Source organism: Silene latifolia, chromosome 10 (assembly GCF_048544455.1).
Source record: "Silene latifolia isolate original U9 population chromosome 10, ASM4854445v1, whole genome shotgun sequence".
In the NCBI taxonomy this organism is placed as follows: domain Eukaryota; kingdom Viridiplantae; phylum Streptophyta; class Magnoliopsida; order Caryophyllales; family Caryophyllaceae; genus Silene; species Silene latifolia.
The window spans coordinates 102586870-102601995 of NC_133535.1; the positions used below are offsets into that span (position 1 = coordinate 102586870).

The 15126-nt window shown below is 36.2% G+C and overlaps 1 protein-coding gene and 1 long non-coding RNA gene across 2 annotated transcripts; one reads left to right on the top strand and one right to left on the bottom strand.

Annotated features, from left to right (window-relative positions):
- The first annotated feature begins 868 nt into the window (after window positions 1-868).
- On the top strand, window positions 869-1336 carry LOC141607984 (uncharacterized). The gene has a single exon (XM_074427334.1). The coding sequence runs from the start codon at window positions 869-871 to the stop codon at window positions 1334-1336; it is 468 nt and encodes a 155-aa protein (XP_074283435.1).
- Window positions 1337-3668: 2332 nt separating this feature from the next.
- LOC141609104 (uncharacterized) lies at window positions 3669-4961 on the bottom strand. Its single transcript, XR_012527210.1, has 2 exons — window positions 4732-4961; window positions 3669-4281 (listed from the first exon to the last, which is right to left on the bottom strand). It is a non-coding gene; the product is annotated as an uncharacterized LOC141609104 (long non-coding RNA).
- Window positions 4962-15126: the final 10165 nt, after the last annotated feature.

The following is a 15126-nucleotide window of genomic DNA, read 5'->3' on the forward strand; positions in this document are numbered from 1 at the left end:
CCCTGAGAAGATGGTTGTGTTAATCATGGAGTGCATTTCGACCCCTATGTATACTCTAGCACTGAATGGGAATACTTTTGGGTACTTTGAGGGTAAAAGAGGCATTAGACAAGGGGACCCTATATCTCCTTTAATTTTCACAATTTGTATTGAGTACTACTCTCGTATACTGGATGTGGTTGTGGACAGGAGGGAGTTTAGGTTCCATCCTTTGTGCAGGCAACTTAAACTGTGTCACCTATGTTTTGCAGATGATCTGCTGCTTTTCTGTAGGGGAGACAAGGAATCTGTGCAGGTTATTTTGAGAGCTTTTCTTACATTTTCAGTTGCATCAGGTCTGGAGATGAACAGGGACAAGTCTGAAATATATTGTAATGGGATCAGAGGGGAGAAGTTACAGATGATTATGAAGATGTCTGGTTTCAGGGTGGGCAATTTCCCTTTTAGGCATCTTGGCATTCCTATCTCATATAAGAGAATATCTATTGGGGATTGCTCTAAACTGGTGGAAAGGATGGTGGATAGAATCAGAGGTTGGGGGTCTAGGAAGCTTAGCTATGCAGGTAGGCTAGTCCTAGTCAAGTCTGTCCTATCTCAGTTACACTCCTACTGGGCCAGGATCTTTATTATACCTAAGGGTATTATCAGGAAGATAGAGAGCATATGTAGAACTTACTTATGGGAGGGTGTTGACCAATACCATAAAGCACCTGTTGTGTCTTGGGAGAAAGTTTGTCAGGATCAGAAGCAAGGTGGTTTGGGGATACTTAATTGTTTGGCTTGGAATACTGCTTTAATAGGCAAATATACATGGTGGATGGCATGTAAAAAGGATCATCTATAGATACGTTGGGTGCATCATGTTTATATGAAACATCAGGACTGGTTTGAGTATATTCCTAATGCTAATACCAGTTGGACTTGGAGGCAAATCTGTAAAGTGAAGGAGAAGTTGAAGCCAGGTTATGAGGCAGGCATCTGGGAGTCTACTGGAAATGCTTATAGGCCTGATGCAGGATATAGATGGTTGGTGGGTGAGCATGAGAAGGTGGAGTGGTACCCTGTTATTTTGAATAAAATGAATTGGCCTAAACACTCTTTCATTGCTGGGTTGTGTGCACGGGGTAGGTTACTTACAAAAGATAGACTGGTGAGATTTGGAGTAATCACTGATGGAGATTGCGAGTTGTGTGGTGAGGAATCGGAGACTGTAGAACATTTATTCTTTGAATGCAAATATAGTCAGCTGTGTTTGGCATTGATCAATGATGGCCGGGATAAAGGACAGTGCAATACCATCGGGGATCGTATTCGTGGTGTTGCAGATCAAGTGTAGGTCTCTGCTGAAAAAGAAGTTGATTCATATGGTGGTAGTGGCTCTGATATATCAGATATGGAGTATGAGAAATCAGTGTCGAGTGGAGCAGCTGGTTTGGCATCCAAGAGTGCTGTTTAGACGGGTTCAGCAACAGGTCACAGTAAGAGCTAAAATGAAGATTTGTTCTGTCCCACATAGTTTAGATAACGATTGGTGTAGTAGATTTAATTGATGTATTAGTTGTTATCTGAGTGATGTTGGGAGGAGTAACGGGTTGGAGTATTTTGTAAGGTGGTGAAAATGAGTTGTAATTGTTACATGTTTAATTAATGAAATTAACATTCCACCAAAAAAAAAAAAAAAAAAAAAAAAGAATTGGACCCAAAGCGATACCCCCCCCATGGCCAGGAAAAAGCCCGGCATAAGGGGTTCATTCAACCTCAAATACACTCTCAACTTAAGGTAATCCGCATCAGGTATTATGTGGAAAGGTTCAACCTGGTATTGATGACTGAGCAGCTTACCTGCAATCTGGGCAACCTCCATAGTTAAGTACTCGAATGGCAGCCCACAGATACGAACCCCAATCTCAGCATAGGGGAATCTCACAGTGCGTGGTACCGTGTCTGGGAACCATTTCGAAAAAACCATCACTGCACCATCAATGGTAGCTGTAGTCCTTTGCAATAAGGCCTCCATGTCCTCCACCTCTGAACAGTGGAAAACATACACCTCCCCCATACGAAAAGCAGTAATCTCCCCATTTGTTGTCCATTTGCGTCTGATGACATCATGGAGCATTTCAGCTTCAAAAACTCGATAATTCACAAGGAACCCCAGTACACATCTTCCCCAAAACTCCCGTGACTTATCCAATTCAGACGGATCAATGTTGATAACCCCTCCAGAACGTGGGTATCTCCAAACATTAGCATGAAAGGGGTTAGTGGGGTGAAACTCAACAGAAGGGGATGACTGATGCACATTCTGATGATCAGTCATGTGATGCTGGTCCTCATTACCAGCCACACCCAGACCAACCCCATCATTTCCAGACATAAACCCACTCTCCATACTCTAACTTAGGCACGACGTTAAGGAAGAAGAACTAGGAGAAACAAAAGAAACAGAAGAAGTTTTTTGAAGATGATGTCTATATCTCGATTTTTTATTTGAGTGAATCAGATTAATGAAATGGGACGATTGAGATGCAAAACCAACTGCCATTAGGGCTGATATAAATAGGAAACTCAATGAACTGGCACACGTTACAAAACGGAAGTAGCAGAGACTACTCTAATCAATGCAGTTCAGTAGACCAATCACTACACAAAAACTTCTTGAGCCACCCAAAAAGAAAAACGCCCAATAAACAGCAGCCTGATTGTAATGATTAAGAGAGAGCTGGAGAGATTAAACCTCACCAAACTCCACCGTTTCAAATTTTTCGATAACCTAGGGTTATAAAACCCAATTGAAAGAACATAGTAGAAATTATTATTGCAGCTTTTGCAGACGGAATTCAGCAGGTTTTCCCATCCCCAATCGCAGAAAAAGAAGGGTAGAAACAAAAGGGAATAAGGATGAAAAAAAGGATTGGGAATAGCAAAGATTAAGGAGAAAAAATTGGGCTTCCCAGAAAAAAAAGCAAGAACTTTTGAGATTATTCCCAGACAACCAAATAAATACGGTTACTACTAATCAATAGCTAGTAAGAGCTTAATTTTTTGAGATAAATAGAAGAAGATTTAACGAAATCGTAGGTTTTGTAGGATTTGTAGGTTAAAATTGATTATCGTGAAGAAGCTCCCCTTTTTTTGGGAGAAGAAGCTCTCTAGCTAGAGAGAGAAGTTGCTGGGGTAGTAATGACTAACTAACTTGTGACGCCCATATACAAAAGATATCTTATTGTTTTTTTTGTCGAGAGTGAATTAGATTTAAATGGACCAAGGATTTGTTGTTGTTAAACATATCTACCTCAAGGCTCCAGTAACATAATGTTTCACGACTACTATGATCTCTCCTCTTTCGTAATGTTTGCCGCCTACCCTTGCATCCTATTTCATGTCAAATAGCGATTGCCAGAATAGTAATATGGAAATTTGTTTACGAGATCAAAAATCTGATGCGGCACAAAATCTATCCATTCTCCCAAAACGGCAATCTATTTTACTAAATTTCTTGATTTCATGTGTGACTTGTAATATGGAGAAACCACAAAATTATATTCTTGTAGGTGAAAACGTGCTCCTTGCCATTACTTCCTGGACGCAAGGAGCTCTATTCCGAACTTCGTCCAATCAAGAAATAAACAAAAGTACTAGCAGATATTTTCTTTATAAACCATGTATAATTCTAGCTTAGACCAAAAATATTTTCTTTAAACCAAAAGTACTAGCAGCAGATAGATCATATGATTATTGAGCAACAGAACCAAGAAGGGTGCGGTCAAATTACATGTCAAACGTGTCCCACCCAAAACACTACATAAGGTCTTAACAATAAGGTCCTATTGTTTGCAGATATGGTCTCACTCAAAGTTGTAATGCTTATCAACGGCTGACTTTCATACCCTTTCCAATTACCATCATCCCGATTACCGTCACCGAACCTGACCAGCCTCGCTGTAATCCATTTCAATTGCTGCGAAAACCGGGTTATCAAACCCGCAATCAACACCTGCAATAGAGAAAGTAATAGTAGCAGACGAATCAGACTCGTCATCACACACCACCATTTGTTGCCACACGGTGCATCTCCATAACTTCCATCAGGGCAATAACAAGTAGCATCATTCTCGCTCAAATCGAACCCACATCTCCTTGACGCCAGTACCAGATCCTGCTAATACTCCTTTCAAGAATTTGAACATCCTTTATCTATCTATCTTTATACAATCCGTACAAAATGCAATCACCCACAGCCTCAAATGCAACCAAACTAGTCTTTTTATATCGGCAATCCTACATTCAGTTAGCCATTATTTATAGTATCACTATCATTACACAAATAACTACTATGATTCATAAGCGAAGAAATTCACAATTACGCATCTCGCTATCAAGTAATCAAACAATCTCAACCTTCAAGTTCAGCATCAGATAATAACAATTAAATGCAACCAAACAATTGAAAACCGCGAAGAACATCTGTAACTTTTCACATTCATAAAAGAGGAAATTCACAATCAAGCAAATCAATTTCCCATGTAATCAGATAATCTCAATTTAAAAAAAAAAAAAAGCGAAGAACATGAGTAATTTTTCTATCTAATTCATAAAAATATGAAATTAACTTCAAATCACCTCAATTTTCCAGCTGAATTCATAAATTCACAATTAACTTTAAAATAAAAGCAAATAATTGAAAACTTGTATGAAATCGTTAAATCTATATCGATATAAAGAAACTACCTGATTCGAATTTGTTCCGTGTAGAATTGATAAATGGTGATTTAAACGATCTACAACTTTGATTGTTTGACAATTGCGATTGATTTTCTAGGGTTTAGGAAGATGATGATGATGTATAGGGATTGGAGTGCTGAAGTTTTAAAATAGAAAAAAAAGTTGCAACTTTTAATTTGAGGTCAGGAAAATGGAGATGAAAGGAGAGAGAAAATGACTTAGATTTATTTTTTATTACTATTAGATATTTAGATGCAATCTTAGCGGTTTATTTGTTCAGATTCAATGGCTGAGATTTTCCAAACTCACAACTCACCGTAAGAACCAAACTCATATATATATATATATATATATATATATATATATATATATATATATATATATATATATATATATATATATATATATATATATATATAGAGAGGCAAGATCCTATGAGTTTGCCACTTTTCGTGAGTTACCCCCGCATTTATATACCATTGGATCTAACAAGATCAAGGGCTGAGATTAGACCCAAAAAAATACACACACTCATTTTTTTCTCTCTCTTCTACATAATCTTACGTTTTCCCTTTTTTTTTACAGCTTTCTTCATTCTTCACCTCTTTATTCTTATTTTCTTCAAATTCATGGCATAATCCAGTCAAATCTTTACGAAACCGGAGTAATTCAAGTCAAAAACACGAAATTAATTCATTATCTTCATTCAATTTGATTGATACACGCATCAATCGTCAGTTTTGCCCAAAATTTGCAGAAACCCTAGCGCAAATCGACATAATAAAGGTAAGAGTAGATTATATAACTCAATATATGTTATTTTGCGAGTTATTTCAATTGCTACTCTGTTAGTATACTTGTTTATCATACCTTTGGCATTTGATTGATGATTTGTTATCATTATTCTGAAAATTTGTTGGTAATCTAGAGTAACACACCAAGTGCTTGTTAAAATGTCTAGTTGAATATAGAAACCCGGTTATTGTAATGAAGAAACGTGATTATTTAATAGTTATTCAAATGCATAAAATCAGTTATTGTATTGCAGAAACCCAATTATTGTAATGTAGAAGCTCTGGTATGTTTAATTATTGTAATGTAGAAACGCAGTTATTGTAATGAATAAATTGTGTTATTGCATTGAGATGAAACTCAAATATATTCAAATTTCTTGTTCACTCGTTACTTGTTGTAATATTACATCTCGATTATTGTATTACTTTAAGCCAGTTATTGTATTATTAAAACTCAGCTATTGTATCTTCAAGTTACTTCTTGAGTGTTTTGATAACTTATATTCTGTTTTTTGGTGATTTGCAGGTCAAGTCATGATAGACGCGGATAATTGACGTTCAATGGAAAAATTGATGTATATACTTGGTCAATTTAATGATGAAATGTAGTTATTTTATAGTTAACTCAGTTGTTTACTGAGAATAATATTTTCTAGTATTTATAGTTATTGTAATGTAGAAACTCAGTTATTGTAATGTAGAAACTCAGTTATTGTAATGTATAAATTCTACTATTTGTAGTTATTGTAATGTAGAAACTCAGTTATTGTAATGTAGAAACTCGGTTATTGTAATGAACAAAACATGTTATTTTATTGAGATGAAACTCAAATATATTCATATCTTTTGTTTGTTTTCATCTTATTTGATTGAATAACTAGTCATTTCCATTCAATCAATGAGATTGATTAATGCAATAGGAAGATCTGAAAAATGAAATTATCATATATAACAAGGTTAAAAAATCACTTACTCTCATTATATAACTATTTTGTTCCCAACACATTACACTTAAACATCTCCAACAAATTATATCTAAGCATCATCATCAACATTACAACTAAGCATTTCAAAATAATATATCTAACAATAGTAACATTACAAATACTACATATATTTATCTCCAATACTATGTCTAAAAGTAATTTTCCATCGAGAATTGTGTCTTGTCGTTGTTTTCACTCTTCTTCCACGAGTATTTCTTCCCGACGAGAAACATGTTTTGCCGTGAAGGAGAGGGTTGCACCAGTAGAAAACAAAAGCTCACTGAAAGAAATAAAGCAAGAAAGGGGGTAAGTTATAAATAACTATGCAACTATAAGCAATTATATAAACCACAACCATAACTCAGAATTGAAATAACTAAGTTAAGACAATACATTAATTGAGATATAATATTACTATAACTAACTGATTATATAAGAAGACGCCATCTTATAACAACTTTAATTTGAAATAACTAAGTTTAAACAATACAATAACTAAGTTTGAATAATACAATAACTCGATTAAAGCAATACAATAACTGTTGTTAACAGATTAACATAACAAATAAAAAGTAACTACAGCATACAATAATTGAGTTTGAATAATACAATAACTCGATAAAAGTAATACAATAATTGTTGTTAACAGATTAACACAACAAACAAAACGTAACAAATCAACAAAAATGAAACGGATATTAGATAAGAACGATTATGAAAACGCACAAATCAGATCTAGAAAAAACAAAATTAGTACTTACATATATTGAAATTGAAGAGAAATACGAAGATGAAGCGAAATAGACAACGAAATCAAATGACGAAATCTCCTTAATTGATGACAAAATCGAACGAAGATGATGAAGATTGAGTATGAAGATTAAGTTTGTAGCCTGCAACTTGAACGAATTTGAATGAATTTGATGAAGACGAAATTTGATAATTGAACAAAATCAACGAAAAAAATAGTATAAAAGAAGAAATTTATTACCTAATTAGACGAAATTGAAAAGATGAAGTAGAACTGAACACGAAAAACAAGAAAGGCGGATAAGATTGAAGAAACAAGCACGAAAATCTGAAATTGAAATCGCAGTAGACAAATTGATGAAGATTGATTTCATAATTTTTATCGATTCTTTTTTTTTTTGTTCTGGTTTGTTACAGGGTGGAGGGAGGAGAGAGAGAGTGCTTTTTCTAATAATAGGGGAGATTGAGGGAAAAGGGGGGTATTTATGGGTTAAGTAAGATCTAATCTCAGCCATCCATCTTAGATTAGATTAGTGGTTCAGATTCAGAGGGGTAACTCACCAAAAAAACCAAACTCATATGATCCTATTTCTATATATATATATATATATATATATATATATATATATATATATATATATATATATATATAATCGAATCGGATCCCGTGAAAACCATTTTACGGTGCGAACCGTGCATTTAACCGAATAAGAACCCTTGGATTAGTGAAATGAAGGGACTTTACTTCCCGCATATCAAAATAACTCCAATCCACTTATCGCTCGGTGCTCCCTTATCCACGCATCAGCAGGCCCCCACCCATCTTCCCCCATTTCAACTCCAATCATAGCTCTTCATGTCATCACCGGTCAAACACGTCGGCGACGTACTCCTCGTCAGTCGTCCCCGACATATCTTTTCTTTCCATCCTTTCTCTCTCCTCATCTCTAACCCCACTCACTCAACTCGCCGACTCCGACGCCGGACGTACCAGCGGCTATTAGATTAGTTGTTGCAGGCCGCCGACGAATCCTCGTGCTCTCCAATCTCTTCATTTGTCATCCGATCATGCTCCAATCATTACCGCTCGTGGAGGTGCGAATACGAAGGCAAAGGTATTTATAGATGGTCGGCAAAGGCGAGTGATAGGTGGTGACTGGTGAGGTGATTGTGTTAGTAGCCTCGCCATTCTCTCCGGCGGTTATCGAGGCTGGGTTGCTCGAATTGAAGGAGTAGCAGTGGTTGCTATCGTATCTGGGCTCGATTCAACTCGGGTTCCGATTCCGAGTTTCATTGTGGTGATGCTGGTGCCGCCACTGCTGTTGGTGGATGTGTGAAGTGGTTGTTAGTAGATGTGGATAATTAAAAAACGACAAAAAAACGTTTTTGGATGTTGGTTGTGTGGTGTTTAACGGGGAGCAATGTGGGTGTGGGTGATTTGGACAATTATGTCAATGTTGATAATGTTCTGTTGGTTTGTCAGTTTCGGTGTAATTGGGAGGTGTAGTAATTGCGCAGGTGCTCGTAGGGTGATCGCTGGTAAATATGCTTGTGGTGGTCGTTTGGGTGAGGTACTGGTGGTGGGGATGATTGGTCAAGTGGTGTCGCAGGTTGTGGCAGTGGATACACTAAATACTAGCCTAGGTGCACACGGTATTACTACCGGATACACATGTCGATTTGTGTATCCGGTACTAATACCTTGTGTATCTGAACTGTCACCATTTTTGTTCTCTATCAAGGTCGTGTTTTATTGCTATTATTCATTTCTGTTCTGTTTAGCGTTCAGTGTTTAGTTATTGACCCATTACCGCATAATGTCAAAGCCTTCAGTGTTTTAGCTAAAAACACGACCTTGATAGAGAACAAGAGCTACTATTATGCGTTATAGTAGAAGATACAATTTGTGGATTATTCATTGACAGTTCACTCTGTAATTTACAGGAAGCTTTTGAAATACCGGGAAAAATATTATTCTTATTTCTATAAAATTGCTGATGTGTGAGACTGAAAGTTAAAAATCTCACTCCTAGTGTATCAGAATGTTTTTTACTTTATGAAAAATGCCTAGGTTTATTTTTAACTCTAATAAGCATATATGGCCAAAAATTGAAGTAGAAATGTGTTACACATAATTACATATCAGTAACTTACAGCAGGCTTAACATAATTAATTAGAAGAGCAAAAGCTTTTCTTAATTTCCCAATTGAAGATGTTAGCAAAATGAGTTTCGAGTCACAAGCTAGTAGGAAAACAGAAGCGAGGGAATAAAACACCGAAAACAATTGCATGAGCATGAATGGTGTGATGGATGTAGAGCTGGTGATGAAAACGTCAAGCAAAAACAGGGATAGTATACAGAAATTACAAAATCAAATTTGAAATCCAATGCAAGAATTTTGTGATCATAGTACCGAAATATTAAGGACGATATCAGGTACCAAAACATTATTTAAATAGATGAACAAAATTCTCCTCATGATCTTGGGCAAAATTTATTCTATCTGAGAAAGAAACCAGCAGGACTTGATATGAACGTTGTCTAGCATTGCATGTTTGTAACTGAGGAACACTTCTGCCAAAACATAAAAAACAGCTACATGAGAAATCAGCCAGAATTCAGATCGTCTCTCAAAGCTCAATTTCGTAACTTAAGCTTCAACATTGGGATTCAAACTAGTTAATCTTTTCATCCCAGAAACCCGAAACATCCTATCAACTTATCAAGCTACACAATCTGCTTCTGAAATCATTCACTCTTTCCGGTTCAATACTTTGTTGCTCTACAATAAGACCATACCATCTTCTTAACAGTTCAATATAGAGTATCTATCTTACAATGAGCAACGTTATCGATCTTCTGTTTCCGATCTTGAGCTGCCAGCTGCAAATTTCAATCTATTGGGGCTTAAATTCCAACTAACGGTTAATGATACAATCGAAGAGATGAAGATTCACGAGGTGATCCCCAAAAACATTCCAAATTTTGTTTACTACATCATGTTTTTGCACAACATGAAGCTACATTTGACGAGGAGTTGCTATCTCAAGTGGAATTTTAAGACCAATAACCTGGCTTACCACAGAGAACCATGAAATCAAGTAGCGTTACGTGTATCTTCACTTTCAATAGACAAGTATTAACTAGGAGTTTCATCGGTTCGTTCGTCCCACATGGATGCGGGGGTGTACCATGGTCCTGCTTCGGATACGGATGTTCCTGCAATGTCAGTAGTTAAACTCTAGAGTAGCTCAATGAGCATCAATCTCAGAACTTCAATTCAAACTATGCAATTTTCATTTTGTATAAAAGGAAGCCACTTCTTCCAAACATGATTATAATACACTCGAATGCAAACTTCCGACATAAATTATAGTAGAACTTATTACCCTCTGAAAGATAATAGTCTCTAATCCAATCATACCACCATCTATCTTAAGTAGGTTAAGCTTAATGTCTGAAGATTACCACACTAAGATACAATCTCTCGACCACAATGCAAATATTATTAAAACTCAATGCTATACTTTCAACTATATCTAGAAAACACAAAAGGAAACCACTTCTTCTACTTTGTGGAATTCTCTCTGTCAATACTGATAGAGCTTTCACCTATGCAATCGCATGAACTAAGAGCAGGTTAGTCAAGCTATAAAGAAAAACGCACTATTCACAAACATTACCACACTAAGATATAATCCCTTGACCAGAATGCAATCAAGTATTTCAGATTACCAGGGATTTGAGAAAGGCCCAATCCCTTACTCTAAAAAAAGATAACCACCTATGTGTTTTGCCATTCTAAGTTCCAACTTGTATGACAGTATCCCAAATCATAGAACTCGGCTAAAAATAAGAAACCGACTGTCAAAATCACTTCAACGGGGCTTATAATACATCAAACCATATGACACTAGAACGTCAAGAAGCTAAAACCCTATGCCTCAATCTCGAGAGCTTTGAATATAGAAATTCAAATATTCCATATCAATTAAAGTTCATTGATGGAATATAGGATCGTTCAGATTGGAGACAGAAGGAGATCAGTTGCACCAAAATCACATCAACCAAATTGCCATAAGAACCACACAACGCTAAAATTCTCTGCCTCAATCTCCTATGGGATTAAGGGTGAGGTTGGACGAGAACACGGGGATATAACAATTAAATTTTTCCATGTAAGAGTTCATTTCATGATGGCAGGATTCCCAAATTGTGGACTGGGTTATCGGTTGAGCCAAATTCAACTTAATTATGCATATAATACATAAAAACAATCGACATTAGAACGTCTAAATAGATACACTCGTTTAAATTGTTAGATACATACCTCTAGCTAGCTCGAAACACTTCTATAATTGGCTAGATACATACCTCTAGTTAGCTAGATACACTCTTTTAAGTTTCTAAATACATACATATAGCTAGGTAGATACACTTCTTTAAATTACTAAATATACCTCTAAAAGGATACTCGTTCCCTATTAGAATCTCCTTTCCCCTCGGAAAAGGGTTCACTCTATATTTTTAGGGTTTTGTTTTTTCTGCATCCCATTCCGATAATGAGGAAAAGGGTTTAGAGTTGGATTCGGCGGTTCCGCGTAGCGGGCAGCCAAATTCATACCTCTACCTACCTAGATACACTTCTTTAAGTTTCTAGATACATACGTTAAGCTAGCTAGATACACTCGTTTAAGTTGCTAGATACATACCAATAGCTAGCTAGATACACTCTTTTTATTTTCTAGATACATAACTTTAGCTAGCTAGATACACTACTTCAAATGAAAGAGTATATCAAAGTGAAATTAATAACTTTCATTTTATTTCCAATTTAATAAAACATTCTGAGATGCTCTAACTATACACCACACTAATAGGCTAGTTGACACCAAAACTACAAACAAGGGTGGGTTAAATAAAAGAGTTCGATAGCTAAATGATAGGGACGAAGGGAGTAGTTTATTTGGAGACAATGATAAATATTTATATTCTCCTGAAATATTTATATTCTCCTGAAATATGTTGTGAAAAGACAAGTAAAACAAAATAAGAAAGGAAATTAAGCATTACAAATCAAGGATAAATATTAGTTAATCATTGAAGTTTACATAATCAGTGACTTAATAGACCAGGAACATGTTGCATTACATTAATTCAACATTGATTATTCATTTCATAAGAACTAAAACCAAACTAACAATACTGTATTGAAAAATTCATCCACAAGTGGACTAAGAGGATCCTATTCTTGTTTTCTTCAATTTAAGAATAGAGAAATTACCTATATAGGAGTAGATACACATATTATTGTCCCAAATTCACAAATTAATACTCTAGATACATACATCGATATGTGTATCTGGTAGTATTCATCCATGTATCTGGTAACGTATTTTGTGTATCCAAATACAGTACATACACAAAAATACAAAGTACCACCCCCACCCCCTCACTAACACCACACCCATGACCCACCACCCCTAGTCTTCAAGTCGACAACAACCAGTCGTCGCCAACAACAAGCATCTTTTACTCTGACCACCACCATGCCTCGCTGGCATAACCCCATAGGTGCTAGCTTGCTCATTATAGTGTTTATGTTGCGAGCTATATTATATTGACATTGAATATTTTATAATTCTCTTCTGGTTTTTAATCGTGAATTAAGATTAAATTAACACAAAACAATAAAAAAACAGCAGAAATTAATTCGAATAAGCACGAATTAAACATAACGGGAAGTAATTAAGTGATAATTACAAAATCATGCAGCTCATGAACCCTAATTTTCAATTGCAAAAGTGACAAATTTGGTGTGACTGCAAAATAATTGATATACAATATGAAACTGAGACGTGTATGTAGTTTACTCTGAATTGGAAATGAAGGGGAACAACTGTGATGTAGAAACAAGAGAGAGAAAGAGTATACCGTATCGAAGAGCAATTTGGGGATAACAATGGCGGAAAAAGCAACAATTTGAAAGAGTTAGGATCGAAGAAGAAGACCGTGAGATAGAACAAGTAGAAGTTACTCCTATGATCGATGGTAAAAGACGAAAATGTGAGGATGGGGTGATACTTGCGCAGGGGTCAGAGTGAAAAACGGGGAGAAGATGGAAAAGGGAGAATGAAGATCAGGTCGCGGAAGAGTAGAGGCGGTGTTGTCAGAGGTTAGCTTGGTTAATACTTAATACACGCAGATTTGAGTTTTTTAACTTAGTTCGTACAGTTCGTACTGAACTTAAGTTCGTACGGGATCTCGCCCTATATATATATATATATATATATATATATATATATATATATATATATATATATATATATATATATATATATATATATATAGAGAGAGAGAGAGAGAGAGAGAGAGAGAGAGAGAGAGAAGGGTTCTAGTAAGGCCCTCATATCATATGAGTCTCTAAGTCCTTATAAGGGCCTTTGGATGGAAGGGATGGAGGGATGAGATTACATCTCAATGGATGGCCATAAATCTCCCTCCCTAATCTCCCTAATCTCCCTTCCTAATCCCTGTACAACTCCTTCCTTATTTTGTATAACTCCATCCTCCTTATAATTCTCCCAACTCACTCACTCACTCATCATCCATTTCATTCATTCACTTCTTCAATCATTCACCCCCTCTCTCCTGATTCATTCTCTCCCAACAAAAAAAAACCCAAAAAATCAAAACAAAAACCAAACTAAAACAACAAAAAAAAAACCCAAAAAAACCCCTCCTCCAAACACCACACCCGACCCACCACCACCCCACCACACACCACAGCCGACCCACAACCCGCCACACACCACCAGACCCGCCAATACCACCAACCAATCCCGACACCACCACACCGCACCAAACTAAAACAACAACAAAAAAAAACCCAAAACCACCCCTCCTCCAAACACCACACCCGACCCACCACCACCCCACCACACACCACACCCGACCCACAACCGGCCAACACCACCAGACCCGCCAACACCACCAACCACACCCGACCCACCACCACCCCACCAGGCTTGGTTTATAAGCGTTGATGATTCACAACTCCATTCGCCCGATTCGTTGTGGGAGTTGACTACGGTGAGTAGTTGTACGAGTAATAGTAGTAGTAATCCAGATTTGGAGAAGCTGCTGATGCTGGTAGGCATAATTATAGGATTTGATTTATAAAACCGCAAAATTCAAGTTTGTCCGCAAAATTCAAGTTTGTCCGCCACTACAACCAACAACAACAGCCAAGATCCGTCACCCCCGCACCTCCTGCACCTCTTATTTCTCTCAATTTTTTATCGTTTTTTCCAGATCTGAGTATTGGTTGTTGGTCGATTTTTTCGAATTTTTTGTGTGTTGTTTTTGGTTTTGGCTGAATTGTTAGAAAACCACTGTTTTTGCGTCTTTTTTTTAGAAACAAATCAATTGGCTGTTCCTTTCTCCTTTCTCCTTTTTCTAACCCCCGCACCTCCTGCTCTTCCTTTCTCCTTTTTTTTGTTCTTTTTTTGCGTCTTTTTTTTTTTAATTTTCCTTTGGTTTTATGTTTTTTGTTAGATTGTTTTTTGTTTTTTCCTTTGGTTTTATATTTTATGTTTTTTGTGATTGTTATTTGGTTTTTTGTTTTGTTATTGTTATTATTGTTATTTGGTTTTTATTATTGGTATTTGGAATTTGGTATTTGGTTATTTGGTTATTTGTAATTTTTCAAGTTTTTTTTGTAGTATTGTTTAGTTTGTTTCTTCTTCTCATTTGTTTTTATTTTTCAGATTTAAAATTTAAACTTATATGTGCAACTTCAGTGGTCATTGTGTACAACTTCAATGCCCTTATGTACAACTTCAGTGATCATTGTTATTTGGTTTTTTT